At 34.3% G+C, this 17775-nt stretch overlaps 1 protein-coding gene across 1 annotated transcript; it reads right to left on the reverse strand.

The window, feature by feature from the left end:
- Positions 1 to 3002: 3002 nt before the first annotated feature.
- LOC149960485 (caspase-3-like) lies at positions 3003 to 16064 on the reverse strand. Its single transcript, XM_090165878.1, has 10 exons — positions 16051 to 16064; positions 10720 to 11061; positions 9087 to 9141; positions 8034 to 8065; positions 7609 to 7642; positions 7320 to 7415; positions 6711 to 6787; positions 4914 to 5078; positions 3993 to 4209; positions 3003 to 3375 (listed from the first exon to the last, which is right to left on the reverse strand). The coding sequence occupies exons 2-10, from the start codon at positions 11044 to 11046 to the stop codon at positions 3080 to 3082; spliced, it is 1299 nt and encodes a 432-aa protein (XP_090022004.1). The 5' UTR covers positions 11047 to 11061; positions 16051 to 16064; the 3' UTR covers positions 3003 to 3079.
- Between the last annotated feature and the right edge of the window lie 1711 nt (positions 16065 to 17775).

The raw sequence follows: 17775 nt of genomic DNA on the forward strand, positions 1-17775 counted from the left end.
GGTGGATTTTTATTAGATTCAAATATGAAATATAAAAAACCATTATTTAAACATCATTATTGAATTATTTGGATGAAAACTATTTCTATATCTTTTTCATTCATACTTTTAGTTTCAGTCCTGTAGTTGTCCTTTGTAAGGTTTGTAAGAAGAGAAAATCTTTCAGATAGCTTGACCTGGGCTGTGAGGAACGAGTGAAAATTTTGAGAGAACGCAAACCCTCTTAGAGCGGTAGCAATATCAGCTTCTTACTGTCATTCTGTCAGCTCGCTAATTAAAAGGAACATTCTTCACAACCCCCAAGTAACTGGACTGCAATGATACTGTTTAAAAATTTAAAAGATGATTTGTTTTTGTGTTCAGATGAACAGTTTTATCAAAATGTTTTGCAAGGTAGTACATTTGCACCCCCATTTCCATTTTCACACTGTAATTGAATACATTTAGAATCAACACAACAGGCAAAATTACTGGTCCCTGCAAAAGACCTACATGTAAAATAATTTAAGTCAAGGCTTAAGAAAATCAAGAGAAATACGTCTAAACTCACCTAATAAGGTACAATAGTTATTAGAAATATTTAAAAATATTTTAATTAACTTTTACTCACTTAGATAGTAATAGTCTTTTACTCACTTAGAAAGATAGTAATAAACTTTTACTCACTTAAAAATGATTTATTTTTTCTATAAACTCCAGGGTTGCCATCACCAACTCATTCTGTATGGATTAATATTCCCCTGCACCGTTTAAAAGAGAACACGACCGGGGTTACTCCCGACGACCCAAATGTAAAACGCCCCGAATTATTCAAAATTTTCAAACGGGGTTTTACTTGCGTAGATAAAATTCCAAAGACGCTACGGCGGCGCTAGCGTCAGGCGTTGCTCTAATCTTTCCGTCTTTCCTATTAAGATTGCCATCCCTTTTTTGCTGGTCTGAGGCGGTAACAAGCCCTTCATTCCACGCGAGCCAACAGCTGCATATACTTGTAATAGCCGTTCTGGAAAGGGGAAACCAAAGAATTTAGGGAAAAACCCCTATAACCAGTGGCAGCTATCTTTACGCGTAAGATATATGTCTAGGTTTTCACCCAGTTCCGGGAGTCAGGATCGAACCCGGGGCCTCTTTCCGCGAGTGAAAACTTACATACAGCGCGGTATAGCAAAGCTGGAAAATAACTCTTTTTGTGAAGCACAGTGTAACTCTGAAAACAAAAATGATTTTCAAGACAAGAAAGTATCAAAAGCATTTTGAAAATAATTCGAAGTTCGGCATTTTACGCCTATATCTGATAATTTGGCCTAGGTATCGACGCCATTCTTTGTTCGACTGGTTGCAAGACTGACAGAAGAGAACGAGACAGAAATGGAAAGTGCGTCGATGGTCGCTAAAAAGTATCAGTGCAATTTTCGTTACTCGTTTAAGGGTGAAAAACATCTACATTACATGCTTTGTGCTGAAAACCCTTGCTTTAGTCAGATTGCGGAACGCGTTGCGAGGATATGTTATGTATGAGTGTTTTGCTAACGTCAAACAAATTTCGCAAAATATATGATTTACGCAGTTGTGATTTTTTACCTCAGGAACTAAATCAAGACTTTGAAACTTAATTAAGCTTCGCTCCTTGCAGTATTAAATTCCATTACGTTGCATTTTTAGAGTTGTTCTAGATTAATATAAGCCACAATTAAGTGATGTTTCGACTTTATATACGAAACCAAAACCTATAGAGCAATTTTTTCAAACCATCTTGTAAAATTAATTGAGAGCAAACTATCTAAAATTTTGATTTTCAAAATAAATTATACTTTAATAAATCATTTTAAAATGTAGGTTACGCAACCGTTTCACTCACATTTGTATTCCATTTGTTAAGACAAAAAGGCATAACACATTTAAAAATAAACAAAATCAATAAAATATTTAATTATTTTATCAATAAAAACCCCGACAAATCGATTAAAAAAACTAAAAATCAACAACCCTGATCTCAATATAGAAGACAGATTTTGGGTCACAAAAGTATTAAATATATACCAACATTCTAGCACAGTTTGTATGATTTAAAATGGAGACTACGCTACTGCGGAACCCCTATTTTGAATAAATGCAAAAATACTTCGTGTTAATTAAAAATAAAAGTGCTTTTCATCGGTTTCGTACTAAATGAAGAGCCAAAAAAATTAAGTTGGTTCAATAGAAAATGGCATAATTATCCCTGATTTCAAAACGCAAATTATCCCTGATTTCAAAACGCAAATTATCCCTGATTTCAAAACGCAAATTATCTAAAAATGTTTGGATGGTCTGTTTCTAGGTTTCAGAATTCAACATCATATTCTTTGTGAATTCAAAGAATCAAAGATATTATTGAGCCGTTCCTCCCTTGGCCTCGATTTAACAATCTTGTTCAATGAAAATCTCATTTATCCGCAAAGAATTTTAGATTGTCTTGTAAGCGCCGTGTTTGCTTGTCACGCGGGAGACCCGAGTCCGTCTCCTTTTTTCTAAAGTAAATCTTAAACTTTTATAAAACTTAATTTTAAAGCAAAAATATTCGATGTACATGTGGGTGCTTCCATTTTTCATTAACTACGACTTTGATGGTGGTATACAGGGTGTTAAATTTGATTGCCCAGGCATTTTGCTCAAAACCTATATTACCTAGAAATGCGATTTTTTTCAAGATGTACACTATCGGGAAAGGTCGTTGTTATCGGTAAATTTCAGCAAAATCGTGATATTTGTCACGGTTTTTAATTTTTTATTTTATTAACGCAATGTGGTAGATGAAAACTGTCGATGAACAAAGTGTAGAACATATTCGATAACTCTAAATGAAAGTGTATAGGTCAGAAAAGGTCAATTGGTCAAGTAGGGAGCAGGTGGCATAAGACTTTTCACAACTAATTTAAAAAGAAACCCAACTAAATAGTAATGTTTGTATGACTGCTAAAAATTTACGCTTTTCAAATTAATTTTTTTTTATTGTATGATTTTCTAAATATTTCCATTTATTGTCTGCAAGGTTTATACATATAACAAGCAACCTTGATCAATTTAAAAAGAACAAGCTTTAAAAAAATAGCTTTTTGTTAAATCCCATAGAAGCGAACGAAGTAACTTGGGTATAAGGCTTAGAATAGGAGATGAAATGGTGTTGAACCCTTTTGTCGACTTCGTTGAGTATTTCAATCAAGTCTTTAGTGGAAGCTAACTCAACTAAGCATTCCCGAAGAAATTGAATATAGTAACTTCCTTTTACTCTATTTCTATATGACGCGTAGCCTGGCACTGTCGAATAACCTAAAAGCATGTCGCATATTTCCGGTTGAATGGGTTGGTCATCCGCCATATCATTTTCTATTTTTTCTGCAGGGAAATATTGAATTACTACCAGAGTTCAAATAATTACGGTTTGTCTAATATGATCTTGTCGCGATATCAGGTATGTTGTTTACGTAACCATGAATCGGAAAAAGTTAGCTATCCTACAAAAGACGCGCACCTCCCACATTAATTAGGTGCTTCAATAAAAGATATTGTGAAAAGGGGAACGCTGAATGAAATAGTTGGTCAGTTACCAGATTCGCGTTGCTTTCCTAAAGAATTTCTTTAGATGCCAAAGCGGCGCGATGGCGTCCGTCGAATCGAAAAATCTCGGTGGCGTCTAACTCGCAGTTATTTTACCAGGACGCAAAAAGTATTCGTTAGGCCTAACACGGGTTTTCTCCACGACATTTACCATCGCCGCGTTTTCCCCCTTATAAATAGTTTCTAGCAAATTGCTTAAGCGCCTATTACATAATTTTAAGAACACAAAAAGGTTTCTTATGAAGTTGGAGCGTGGGCCTATTTAACGATAAAGATGGCGGCCAAATTATAAATATTGACTGCAAATATTTTTGAAGTTCTTTTCAAACAGACTTTAAATTTATATCTAATTTTTGACTATTATACGAATATTGAAATAAATTTCAATACAGAACCTCTTCGACACGCTTGGATGAAGAACATTTTGGGCTTTCCAATCAGACTCGGGCATTTTGAGGATTTGAAAGCCTCGTAAATCTTCTTGACTGGCAATTCCTGGCCGTCGATTCCACACGGCCCAATTTCATTGCCGTGCGACAGTATGATGACCATGAAAGCGTCGTAATTACCGTAGTTCTTCTTTGACAACGAATCCAATAAAACCTCCATTCCCTATTTAAAATGAGCAATTCAGTTTTGAACAGGTTTGTTTGTGAAATTATTATTGAAGCGAAGTCAGGATTGTTCACGGAACATTTTGATAGTGAAAAAAACTTCAAATTATCAATCTAGCGGATAGCTTTCATTTGTGCCAATGTGCTCTAGAGTTTATTTTTCAATTTCTTTGGTTTAATATTATACCCATTATTTATTTCTCTGGTGACTTGAAATTTGTGAAGAAATATAATGTTAAAAGTGCTAGGAAGACGCTCCATACTGTGGAACTTTCAACTCTGAACAGCTTATGAAGTAACCGATATTTAAATATTTTGCCCGATATTAATAAATGTCGGACGTTAATTTGATTTAGCATATGTCCCGTTAACTCATTTTTATTACGTTGGAGTGTTCTAATCATGTGGTGTCGAGTTATGATAACTAAGACTCAGTTGGCGTCAGAGCGTAATTCAAAGCATTTGAGGCGTTGCAACGGGGAAAGGATGGTAATAGGACATTGACTGGGATGGTTAAAGTTTCAACCCCCAATTTTTGGTGTCTTCAAAATTTCCCATGGCTTGTTAAAATGCTTAGTAAAGAAAACATTCACCTCAGATCAAAAAGGGAGCAGTAATTTTTCGCTAGTGTTTGGCACTGAGTTTTTTTAAATACATTTAGAATTAAGTTAATCGAAAGATTTATAAAAACGATATTTTTACCTTTTTCGTGAGATTATCTTTGATATCAAATTCAAAGTGAAGCTGTGGAAGTACGTCTTTTAATGCTTTGATGTCATATTCCGATCCCTCTCTAGGCACCGGTTTAAAATTGACGTTGTTGATTATCACGCATTTTCCTTTTGGAATTGGATATCTACAATAGAGCTATGAACACCAATTAATTAGTTTTGGAACATTTGTTTCGTATCGTAGGTATAATCTAGTGTGTATCTAAAATCATCTGATTTTAATGATCTAGGGCATGAAAAGACTAAGGTTCAGTTAATTTAATAAGAGTATGATTTTGGGAGGAGATGAGACGATTTTTGCAAAATTCACCAAAAACTCGCCCTTACTTGATTAAATTAAGTGAACCAGTAATGAAGTCAGTAAATCAGTTCCGAAACACTGCGAGACGATTAAAGAATATGAAACATTTGACATTCGTTTTACAATGGACAAGAAAAATCTTTTTAGAGGTACGAGGTGTTAATTTCATCACTTGCAAACTTTATAGTAGCACCGGTACACAAAATACCACATTTCGGTACACCAGAAAGCCGTTTTGCATAAAGTTAACCAAGGTAAGAGAAAATCTATTTTCCCAATGTCTCAATACGTTATTATAGTTGAAAAGTCAGAGATCATTGGTAAATTACGTTTTTGTCACTGCGAAAAATGGAAGAAAATCGCTATTTTAATCCAGGGACGATAAATAAATAAAATTAAAAATAGGAGGCTAATCTTTTGTTTTAAATTGCCTTCTCTACAGCTTAAATCATTAACTGTTAAAATGGTTATATTAGTTTCTTAGAAACAATTTGACTCGCAACACCTTACTTTCCTACTTTGAAGCAGTCCGCCATATAGGAAAATGGCTGCCCAATTTTAAATTTCAAATAATTAAATATTGAATTATCCGAGATAAGAGAAAACCGAATTTTCCCAATGTTTCAATACGTAATTATTTTTGAAAAGTCAAAGATCATTGGTAAATTACGTTTTTGTCACTGCGATAAATGGAAGAAAATTGACATTTTCATCCATGGACGATAAATAAAGAAAATAAAAAATAGGAGGCTAACCCATTTGTTTTGAATAGTCTACAGCTTAATTCATTAACTGTTAAAATGGTTGTTGAGGAATATGCGTCAAGAAAAGATCCAGAGACACAGACCAGATTAGGGCAGCTATGATTGGAGTGTTTTTGTTCCCGGCAATGGAATTACAGAATTATAGAATGATAACAAATTTTCACTCAAGCTTCTAATTAAACATAAAGACCAAATTGACAAAGTTACTACCCTCGTTTCCAAAAATGTTTATTGTTATAAGATAAATTAATCAACTGAATTAGAGGTCGGCGTTTGGATAAAAATTAACCGTTTATTTGGATAATATCCATAAACAAAAATTATCCAACAAATAATCAGTTATTTTTGGCTTTTTCCCATATTAAATCGTTAACCGCAATTTTTATGATTAATTGAAATTTTGGCAGTTAATTTATCTGTTACGCCGATCTCTAAACTGAATAACATCACGATTCTAAGATCCTAGGTACATTATGTGGGGTTTCTTTATCGTTTGAGATTTAGGGTTTTACAGTAATGGTCCCATTGTTTGTTGATATTCGTGATTTCCTTAAAGAATAAAAAATCGTCGATTCAAAAATATTTAAATCTATTACTCAGCCGGATTGAATGAATAAGTGACAAAATGTTAGATCTGAAGCGTCGTGAAATTTGGAATTGTAAAATTCAGGACAAAATACAACTAAATGTGAATCGTACCCACCTCATTTTTGGTATACGGTCTCCGATAAGAAGAAGGGGCTGGAGTTATAATCATATCATCCACCCAGTCCTTGTCAACTAAATTATGAATACGAAAATTTTAAATCAATAAACAGTGCCGATTAAATATTAAGTTTCAACTTTTGATAGTAGCTCATTTTTTTTTATCATGGCGGAAAACTGTGTTACCTCAACTACTACTGTGTTGGTTTTCAGATAGTCAGGAAAATACGCAAATATGCTAATCCAAAGGGTTTATCCCTGTATTTTATATTTTTATTAGGCATGATTTCAGTATTTTCCAACAGAACGGCAGCAGTTAAAAAAACCTAGAGGTTTTATTTTTGTGAATTATTGAATTTATTCCTTTTTTTTGGTTTATGCATAATTAAAGGAATTCGCTAATTGGTTAACAAATACAAAATCGTGAATTTTAGTTAAGAGGTTGATTTAAAGACTTAGCCCTGAAGAACTTATGTAACAAAACATAGCTACATAGGGTCTTAGGTACAAATGATGATAATAATTTTTCCGCCTTTGCATTAAATATAAAAGACTAGTGAAGACCTTGAAACAAGTTTTTAAATTTAAATAAATTATAATCGTTTACTTTCAATCGTTTGCACATCTTCCAAAGTGCTCGCTGGTTCTTTGGTTCTCGTTGGTTCTTTGGTTTTCGTTGGTTCTTTGGTTCTCGTATTTATATCTAGAAATTAAAAAAAAATTGAAGTTTAAGAAGTTAGGCCGTTGAATTCATGTAGGCATTTAGTTTTAAGTTATCAAATGTTACGCCCCAGATACATTTATATTTACAGTATTAACAACAGTTGGGGAATAACCATAATTATTGCGTTTTAACCGTGACAAGATTGTGTGAAAGTATGTTTTGAGATTCTTACTTTTACTAGTAGCTTCCGCTTGGTCTTCAATACCCTAAAAAGGGAACGGAGAATTAATTAGTGAAATGCAAGGATCATTATTTTCCTCGAACTCAGATATAGTCGGAAATTAAAATCGAGGAGAAATAGAAAGGAATTTAAGATCACTTTTTACCACGAATAGCATATTAAGATTTAAAATTATTCAAAACTTTCCTCCATAACAAATACCAATATTCAATCTAACTTTTCTCGTCAAAGAAATTGTATTATATGTCAAATTCGAAATTCCGTGCATGAAAATGTTGTTTGTTTCTATAAGCACCTATTTAAACAAAACAATTCTAAGGGGATTCTAAAATACCAAAAATTAAATTATCTCTGGTTAATCATTTCCTCCAGTGCTAAACATTTTTATATAAATGTATATTAAATAAAAATCTTACGCTTCCATATCTCACAGATGCGTTGACATTACCTATAATTCAGAAAAAATAAATGTTTAATTTACTTCTTTATTACACTTTCAATAAGAAATTTTTATTTGGCGTTATGCAAAATTATTCATAGAAACATTGCATATTAATTTTTGCATTTTTTTGTGTTTTAGTTATATGAAGACACAGTAATACGTGTATAATATTACGTAAGGTAATGCTCGGCGACCTTTTGTTATAAGAAATTTTTGAATATTTTGTGAAATGGTTTTTTGCATTTCCTAATTTTAAATCATACTAAATAATTTAAAGCAGAAGTGTGTTATATATTTCTCACGAGATAAATATTCATCTCCCTATATTGGTGATATTTATCGCTTGGCACATGTGTCTTCGTAGACTACCTTTGAGTTTTTCAAAATTATTTTGGAAAGAAAACAAAACTGCGGGGCAAAGTTCAACGTATTGCCAGTTTCTACAACTATTACTAAGACAAAATCATTGATTTATTAGTAGATCTACCTAATCAGAGTGTTTTTAGCATTCTATATGGTTAAGAAAAGTAGTACGCGCGGTAAATCTGAGCAGTGACGCGGTGAACATCATTTGTCCCAACCAGTTTAAATCTTTGAAAACTAAGCAATGTCCTAGTTTTAAACCAAAATTGAAGTGTATATATTATATGTCTCGTTTGGTGTTGTTCTAAAGGCTTTTCTGGTAATTTTCCAGAAACTTTAAGTACTCGGTTGGCGATACCTACATTGAGGTTGCACAGTTGGGTTCCCGATCCTAAATTAAAATGTTTCGCTTCAATGCTTTTCACTCTCTCCCTCAGAAGCGTAGGAACCAGAGAGCTAAAGCAATGCCCCCTCGAATGGTCTTACTGTGACAGCCAGATATTACAGCTAACCTCTCCATTTTAAAGTTAACAAACCCCTTCGAAAAATAAATGTAAAACGAACGCCTAGAAGAGTTCGCGAATTCTGCTTGTGCCCAGAACAGTTCTCGTTCCATATTTCTTTAAGTGGCATTTTATCTTGGTGCTCTCGTTGAGCTTCTTACCTGTAGGAGCAATTATATTACTTCCACGCACGGTATTCGTTCGAATATTAATAATCTGAAAAGATATTTCAGTTACATTATTGATTTCATAATAACTAAAAGAAGAACTATTGTTTTCGTTTATCAAAATTTAAAGGGAGCACGGCAATTCATTTTCCAATCCAAGAAGAAAATTCTTTCCAACTGACCCCCAATTACTTAAAGCTTTAGAAGTCCAGGGTGGTTTTGTCTTAAATTGCCTACCTGAAAAAGGCAACTATCAGTCAGCTCGTTAATATAGTATTTCAACTTTTCGTGAGTCGAGCCGACTATAAAATAATAGGTAATAATTCATTTTTAATACGTAAGTTCATACTGAAGTTTACGTCAAGGCGTCAGTTTAAATGATATTCATTTAAAATAAAATGTGAGTGTCAAGGGAATTAATAAATATTACTGATTGAATATCATAAACTTGGCTACTGTAACGTTTCGTTACTATTCAAACATTTTTTAACGAACCCCCCGATACTTTAATGAAGCGGCTAGCTCTATAACTGGTGTTTCTGCGTATTTCGCAATCCTCTGAAACCACACCGGCAAACTAGCTCTATGGAAATTTTCCGGCTTTGGTGCAACTCTTTTAAACCCCGTAGTGACCAACTGACCATAGCCTTCTCGACTTCTCCCTATCTGCGCTGGTCTCATCCCTGCCCTCAACTAGAGCCATCGCCTCCTCAAGATGTTGGCCGGTAGCTCGACTCCAGTTCCAAACTTTTAACCGCATTGCGCCTAACTTTCTCCGCGGACGTATTTCGCGTTATGCATCCTGCAGGACCTTTTGGAAGATCACTCGCCAAACAATCAACTCCAGAATCTACTATGACGTAAGAATCTTTTCTCTGCACGGAGAGCCAAGCCACCGAACTCCCCTTGTGGAACAGAACCCTTCCTATCGTACGATATAGCTAAATGATTTCCCTAATCGCGTTCAAGCACCAACTGTTTCGATTAATGTCAATAAAAATACAAATCGTTAACTCTTAAAGACCGAGACCAGAGCGAATTTCCAGCCCTCTTATCCTGTACTTAATTTTTTGACGAGTGGCAACTGATTCACATCTCTGATAACTGAATTAACAGCTCTGATGCAGCTTGAGTGACCGCCTGGACAATTTCATGTATTGTAGCTTACCTCTTTTTTATATGCTCATTGTATATATTCTATTCAAAAACAGTCAGAGCCGTCGGTCAAGCTGTCGACGCTGTCACTCAATTTTGTGGGGGTTTAAATTCGCACATGATAAAATGGAATCTCTGTTCTCGGCGTTTAACAATGTCGACACGTTTTTCAATAAAACCCCTAGACAAATTTATTCGGACTAATTTGAGAAAGTGTCACACCACCTCAAAAAACTCCACATAACAATTGATCACCTACTTGAAAAGAATTGCGAGTTGCCCCCCCCTCCCCCCCCAAAAGTGATCCAACACATTTTTTTCCTATTATATTTATATGAATTTATACAATTACATGATTCGAAAATTAATAATAAGCGATTCTCAACGGGCTGTAAGGTTTTGCGTTCACACCCGTCCTGGTTTAAGAATTATTTGGTTCCCGATTGAAATGTTTAAATTGATTCAAACTAACCGGTGCGCTTCTTGGTTCCGAACGTTTTTCGCTTTCTTCGAGACACTTCTGAATGCGAAGTAACGCGGCAGTAATCTCTTCGTTGAAATCGTTGGCACTTTCCATATCCTTTCGCAGATGGTCCTTGTCCAACGCTAGATACTTTTGATACTGTTGATCCATTTCTTTAATGTCCTTCTGTTTTTCCTCTAGAAGCGTTTGCAAGGAATCCAACTCGACCGTGTCCGGCTTCCTTTGTTTCAGCTGAATCTGCACCGCGCTGATATTTTTCTTCGCCGCTTTTCGCAGCGATTCTCGCCTGGCTTCCAACGTCTCCAGGTCATTCATTTTAAAGCAAACTTCCTGGTTATCTCAAAAAAATGGAAATTTACTCGGAGGGACAGTTTCAGTCCTAATGGTGAAATGTAAAACGTGAAGATTAAAAATTTAATCATTTTGCTCTCCTGTCGGGAATAAATCTGGGATACGTCTCGTGTACCAAAAATGATACATTTTTAACGATTCTAAATTTTTATTAAAACTCTTAAGGTGCAAAATCTGATTGTAATACCTATTGAGTTGGGAATATATAGAGGTACAATTAAATCTGGTTGGCGGGAAACACCAATTTCGTTCAATAAGGAGACTGTATCAACTTTATCATTCTACCGTGGCGGCATCTGTCTCTAGTAGTGGGAACTATATAGCAATTGAATTTTTTTCGCGAATCTGATGCGAAATTGAAATGTATGATTACTCGTAACAAACAAACCTTTGAAGTTGTTTAAAATAATTTTATTCTGTCAACACGATCCTTTTTAACTCAAGTTACGGTGAGTTAGCTAATAATTATTTATTTTTAGCCACATAACTTTACAAAATATAGATGGCGCTACCGCCTTATTATAAAGATGAATTTCGTACACTCTTATCAGAACAGGTCGCGCGTAACCATGTCAACCGAAATCTTAATTGTAATTCTAGCAGTACTATTCCCAATTCAATGGTTATACCCTAGACAGCAATAGGGACATATAGGCTCGTGCCTACCTGTGTTATTCAAAGGAGCCTCCAAACGCGATTATAAGGGGCTTCCATAATTTATAATTATAAGCTTTCAAAAAATATAATTGCAGAATGTGTCGTATAAATGGACGGACTCCATAGAATTGTATTAAAAATGTTATTAAAATATCCACACAGTAGTTATCGGTAACAGAGTTCCTAGACCTAATAGGGCCTTTACACTCGTAAGGGGGCCTCAAAACTTGTGGATACCCAGGAACAATTCCTGGCACCGCCACTGACAGTTACATTTCATTAAGGCCAGATTTTCATCATCGTAGGCCCTCAAACTTTGATAAAAAACGTGTTTTGAGAAGCTCCTTACTAGGCTAGATTTCCAACTATTTTCATTATTTTCTTTTTCAGACTCTTATGTCCAATAATATCATATGTAACATAATCACTCATAAGTATGCCATAAAAGCATTTTCGTTAATGAAGCCTTGTTCACGGGATATGACGTAAATTACGTCACTTAGAACTCCGTGACGAAATACGCGTCATCAACTTTACTGGTGGGAAACGGAAGTTAGTGAGAATTCTTCGCGCGTTTCTGGCTTTGCCCATGTGAAGTTTAGCTCGTGCCTCGCGATCACATGATTCCATTTCCATGGTAACCTTTTCAATAGCGTAAGGATTATAAGCATTTTTGCATTTTTGGGTCCGCTCATTGTATTTTCCGCGTGAAACAAGGTCTCATTGAATTTTTCCAATGGAAATAATATACAGAGGCATACTTATGACTAATTATGTTACATATGATAATATTACAAGTCAAACAATTTGGCGATATAAAAACTTAAGCTCCGTCTACTCAAATTTGTTGGTATTAAAAATAAATAGAAATAGGTGGCGCCCTGTTTTTATACCAATAGCACAAAAAGTATTTTTCTGTGTTTTCCAAACGTTTATCCAGAAAATATCTAGCGATAGCACAGCTATTGTGCAATTCGTAGATATTTGTGATGTATAAATGTCCGTTCATCCAATTTGATTACAAAATAATTCCAAAATTGGGCAGAGCAAAATTCGTTTTGGGTCGAAATTTCAATTCAAAATGTATCACATTGGATACTATTACCAGGTATGAGAGTCAACGTTATTACAATTACACTATGCAAATTGTGTTGAGTTCAGTAAGATCGGAAAATGGACATAAAATAAAGTCATATCCCTGAGGGCAAATAGCTTGCCGTTTCTTTAACGAGGGCTTATGCAAATCATTTCAACGGTGTTTCTTTTCTATCGAGGGTGTAGGGCCTTTGAAGAATAAAGGGTGATCTTAGCGAAGTATTACCCACTCTACATGTAGGAGTATTTTTAAGTTTAACAGGGAAGAGGATTTTAATAATTCCTTTACCAGTAATCAAATTAAATTGGACCAAATCATAACGATCAAGAGTTGATTTCTGGATTACAGTTAAGTTTATAGGTAGATTTCTGGTTAAATCTCAGAAACTTTACATAAAATTCATTTTATGAAATCTATTAGAGTGATCTAAACAAACAAATAGACGCTTCAATAAAACCCATTCGCTATGGATTATGCAAACTATGCATTGACCATGGACGTAAAAGCTATTATCTGGGTTTCTAAAAGGCAAAAACGGCAGATGGTGAGAGCGTCGAGGTGAAAACGTGTCTTAGGCCTAACGGAGATTTTTACATCGATGCGAAATAAATATTTTAGGCCTAGCAATGAGCTTTTTCATAAACACTCGCCATAACGCCGTTTTTCTATTTTGAAAAATAAAGACCGGGAATTGGGTAAAATTGTGTTTGTTAAGTAAAAGTCCAGCCTAATTGACTTGGCTTATCTGAAGTTTGGATTTCAGTTGTCTTCTTTGTCTAGCCCACGAATCTGGTAACCGACCCATCATTTTTCACCACGTAGGGGGAACTTTAAAGAAACGGTCTTTCATTCAACTATAGCTGAGTCGTGGCATTTCTTAGCGGATAAGCAACGACACTTTCTTATTGTGAAAACAGCGTTGATATAAATTTATTTTGTTCTTTTGGAAGGCAAACACATGAATTCTAGATTTGAAAGGGAGCCAAATTTTGGAAAAGCTTCATTTATTTTGTTTAAAAACCCCAATCATAAATGAAACAGCAAGATAACCAGAAATAAATGTAAAATGCCGTAATCGGACGTTCTCATTTTGCGCGCAATGTTAGGGTGAAAGAAATAAAATAGCCTATTAAACAGCAGATTCAAAAAACGGAATTTTGAATTGATCTATTACGTAAAAAAATATTTAATCCAAGCTTTTTCTTTCTTAACTTATCCATTACGCTAGGAAAAATACTCTAGTTAGTCAGCGAAGATATAACCCGACTCGACTATAATAGCTTTAAAAATAGTATTAAAAATACTCTAGTACCATAACGTTATTGTTGGTCGGAGAAAATATTACCCGCCTCGACTATAATAGCCTTAAAACAGTATTAAAAATACTCTAGTACCATAACGTTATTGTTGGTCAGAGAAAATATTACCCGCCTCGACTATAATAGCTTTAAAAACAGTATTAAAAGTACTCTAGTACCATAACGTTATTGTTCGTCGGAGAAAATATTACCCGATTCGATTATAATAGCTTTAAAAACCGTATTAAAAATACTCTAGTACCATAACGTTATTGTTGGTCGGAGAAAATATTACCCAATTCGATTATAATAGCTTTAAAAACAGTATTAAAAATACTCTAGTACCATAACGATATTGTTGGTCGGCGAAAATATTACGGGCCTCGACTATAACAGCTTTAAAAATAGTATTAAAAATTCTCTAGTACCATAACGTTATTGTTGGTCGGAGAAAATATTACCCGCCTCGACTATAATAGCTTTAAAACCCGTATTAAAAATACTCTAGTAACATAACTTTATTGTTAGTCAACGAAAATATTACCCGACTCGACTATAATAGCTTTAAAAATACTTTAGTACCATAACGTTTTTATTAGTCAACGAAAATATTACCCGCCTAGTCTATAACAGCTTTAAAAACAGTATTAAAAATACTCTAGTACCATAACGTTATTGTTAGTCGGCGAAAATATTACCCGACTCGACTATAATAGCATTAAAAATAGTATTAAAAATACTCTAGTACCATAACGTTTTTGAATATTTTAAAATTTATTAAATGAATTAAAAAACAATTGTGGATTGTCTGATCATTGAAACTCAACCTAGCTATACTATACTGTTAAATTATCTCCAGTATCGTAAGCTTTCTATATCAACGCTCGTGTTATATACACCCTGTCTGTAACTTACTAGCTTTTTTAATTTTTTAAATTTTAATTTTTATTAATTTGTATTTTTTCATTATCTATTGTTTACATTCTTTACATTTTTTACAAATTAATTTTTCTGTGGCTGTATATATATTGATGCACTTGGCACGCGTGCGCCAGACCTGATGAAGTTCCCGAATGGGAAACGAAACTAGTCGTCGTTTTTCTAATAAAAACTTTTATTGTACACTAAGTGGTTTAAATCTTATTTCCTCATTACCATAACGTTTATATAAGTCGGAGAAAATATTACCCGCCTCGACTAAAATAGCTTTAAAAACAGAATTAGTTAGGATTGTAAGCTACTTCGCTCACTATTCACAAGGTTTCTTTGTTTCCTCCGTCCGACATCTGTGCTGCTTTTAACCCAGACAATTGCGCGCGCTTTGAAGTTTGAAACATTTCGATCCATAAATGCTAATCTCTGATAATCTATCTTTAGGTTTTGGCGGGAAAAGGGCGCGCAACTATATCGAAGGGAAGAAACGATAACCACGTGCGATTCGATGGGCAGTTCAATTCCTTCGCAAAGTGCAGAAGTAATCAAGGTTAAAAATTTAATCGGATTAAATTTAATACAGCCAAAGCTAGAGACATTGAATTTAATCGGAATAAATTTAATACAGCCGAAGCTACAGACATTAAATTTAATCGGATTAAATTTAATACAGCCAAACTACAGACATCAAATTTAATCAGATTTGATCAACCAAGGAAGGAAAAACTTGTACAAAGCACGAAATTCTGTGACACTTTTAACACCCAAATTTTCGACTCGGTAGGTATGTGGTTAATCAAACCTATAACTCGTTTCATGTGCTCAGAAGGGGTTCTATCATTTATAAAAGTCGAATTTACAAAACAAAATATTTCAAATGCCATATCGGAAATTAGAATGGAATTTAAATATTTAATAATATATTTATAGACCCGAAATACCAAACTGAAAAAAAAAAGCTTTGTTAACGACGAAAAAACTTACCTTTTGGCGCTCTTCAATCCTCAACCGTAACTGATTAAGAGAGAGACGAACATTTCGGAATATATATTTTATCTGATACAGGTAAAGCCTGATAAGATTAAAATGAGTTTATTTCCAATGAATTTTGAGTTCATGAAAAAGTTTGTTCTAACCAAATTATGATTTTCTTGCGAAAATGTAGCAATATTTTATGAATTAAAAGTTTAAATTTTGTATTGAAACAAACATTTAACCACTATGGACTCGATAACTCTTCACAAAAAAACCCCAGGATTATATTCAGAGTTACACTACCGCAACACGCTCTTTCAAAAAGCCCAAATTTTGGCAAAAATTAAAAAATGGTCTGTTACAAATAATATAATTTTCTTTTAAAATAAGCAAATAATGGAAAGTGACGCGGCACCAAAAGTTTTTAGTTGCGACCCCAAGCGGTGAAGTTACTTTCCCTGAAGGAGCACAGGGTTTTCGTTGGTGTCATTCGATAGATATTAGCGAATGTAGAACAGTTAAACAAAATCGCAGGCATACGATATTTGAAACAATAGTTACAACTAGTTTAAGGGTTGGAAAAGCCTTTTTGTAGCATGTTAACACGCGATTTATTCCGAGAGACGCTTGTAGTGGTTTGCCGCTACGGGTCGGCGAAACTAGTCGTCCTATTTTATTAAATAAAAACTTTTTATTAAACAATCAGTAGAACTTCATTATTCTTATCTTATACTGATACCAGTTTAAAACCGTTGATAATAGCAACTGTCGCCACTAACTTGCCCTTGTTTTATGAAAAGGCCACGGTTTTTAGAGATGAGAAATCAAACCGATTTTGTTTTAAAAAATATATTTTTATTGGAGAGCGTGGTGCCATCTATTAATGGCAAAGGAAGCTAAAATACAAAATAGCGAAATGAAAACGTCATCAGAGAGCCATTGTAGATTATTATAATTAGACTTTTACACTTTATTGAATTTTACTTTATTTATTTGTATCCCGTGTTTAATATAATGTTAAATTTAATAAATTCAGGAAATTTACAAATTTAGAAACGATCCAATGAACGCGAGGGGTACCTACAAGTACTGCTTTCTGATTTCGACGCTAGTGACATCCATTGATAAAAAGAGTTATTTAACGGCGATCCAACACTTGATGAAAACCTCTCGAACAAAAGCAATATTTATCGATAAGGATAAATTTATAACATTTAAGATTATAAAATTTAATAAAAGTATTTTATATCTTTCATTAAAAAGATAATATACCTTTAAAAGTATTGAAAGCTTTTTTCTTTCAGGTAACTTTATTTACTTTTAATTTCCCTCTGTAAATTAGTAAAACCAAATTTATAAAACATCCCTTTCATTGCCGGCTTTCACTTTCGCCTCTCAGCAAGAGGAGCCGGGTTCAATCCCAGCTTGTGGCACTGGGTGAAAACTCGGAACAACTCCTTCTGCGTTAAGTTTGCAAGTTCTCTCCCCACTGGTTCAAGGGGTTTTTCCCCGAGTTCTTCGGTTTCCCCTTCCATAAAAACTTGTTGAGGTTAACGGTAATAGTTAATGTAGGGAGCTGTTGGCTCGAATGGCTTGAAGGGCTTGCCACTACCCTCCTATACGCATTGTAACCCGGTCACATGAATTAAGGGCTTTAACAGTCGCTTGGTGACTTAGGTCTAAGGTATGTTGCCTTGGGTATTAGCCTAGCTGATTATTATTTGATTATTGTAG

The sequence above is a fragment of the Leiobunum rupestre genome, chromosome 1, assembly GCF_980474605.1.
Source record: "Leiobunum rupestre chromosome 1, qqLeiRupe1.1.hap1, whole genome shotgun sequence".
In the NCBI taxonomy this organism is placed as follows: domain Eukaryota; kingdom Metazoa; phylum Arthropoda; class Arachnida; order Opiliones; family Sclerosomatidae; genus Leiobunum; species Leiobunum rupestre.

Excerpts from the sequence above, each read along its gene's own strand:
- LOC149960485 (XM_090165878.1), bottom strand. The coding sequence starts at position 11,046 with ATGAATGACCTGGAGACGTTGGAAGCCAGGCGAGAATCGCTGCGAAAA. Across the intron at positions 8,066-9,086 it reads TAATATAATTGCTCCTACAG|GTAATGTCAACGCATCTGTG; the intron begins GTAAGAAGCTCA and ends TCTGAATTATAG. Across the intron at positions 7,643-8,033 it reads CATCTGTGAGATATGGAAGC|GGTATTGAAGACCAAGCGGA; the intron begins GTAAGATTTTTA and ends TTCCCTTTTTAG.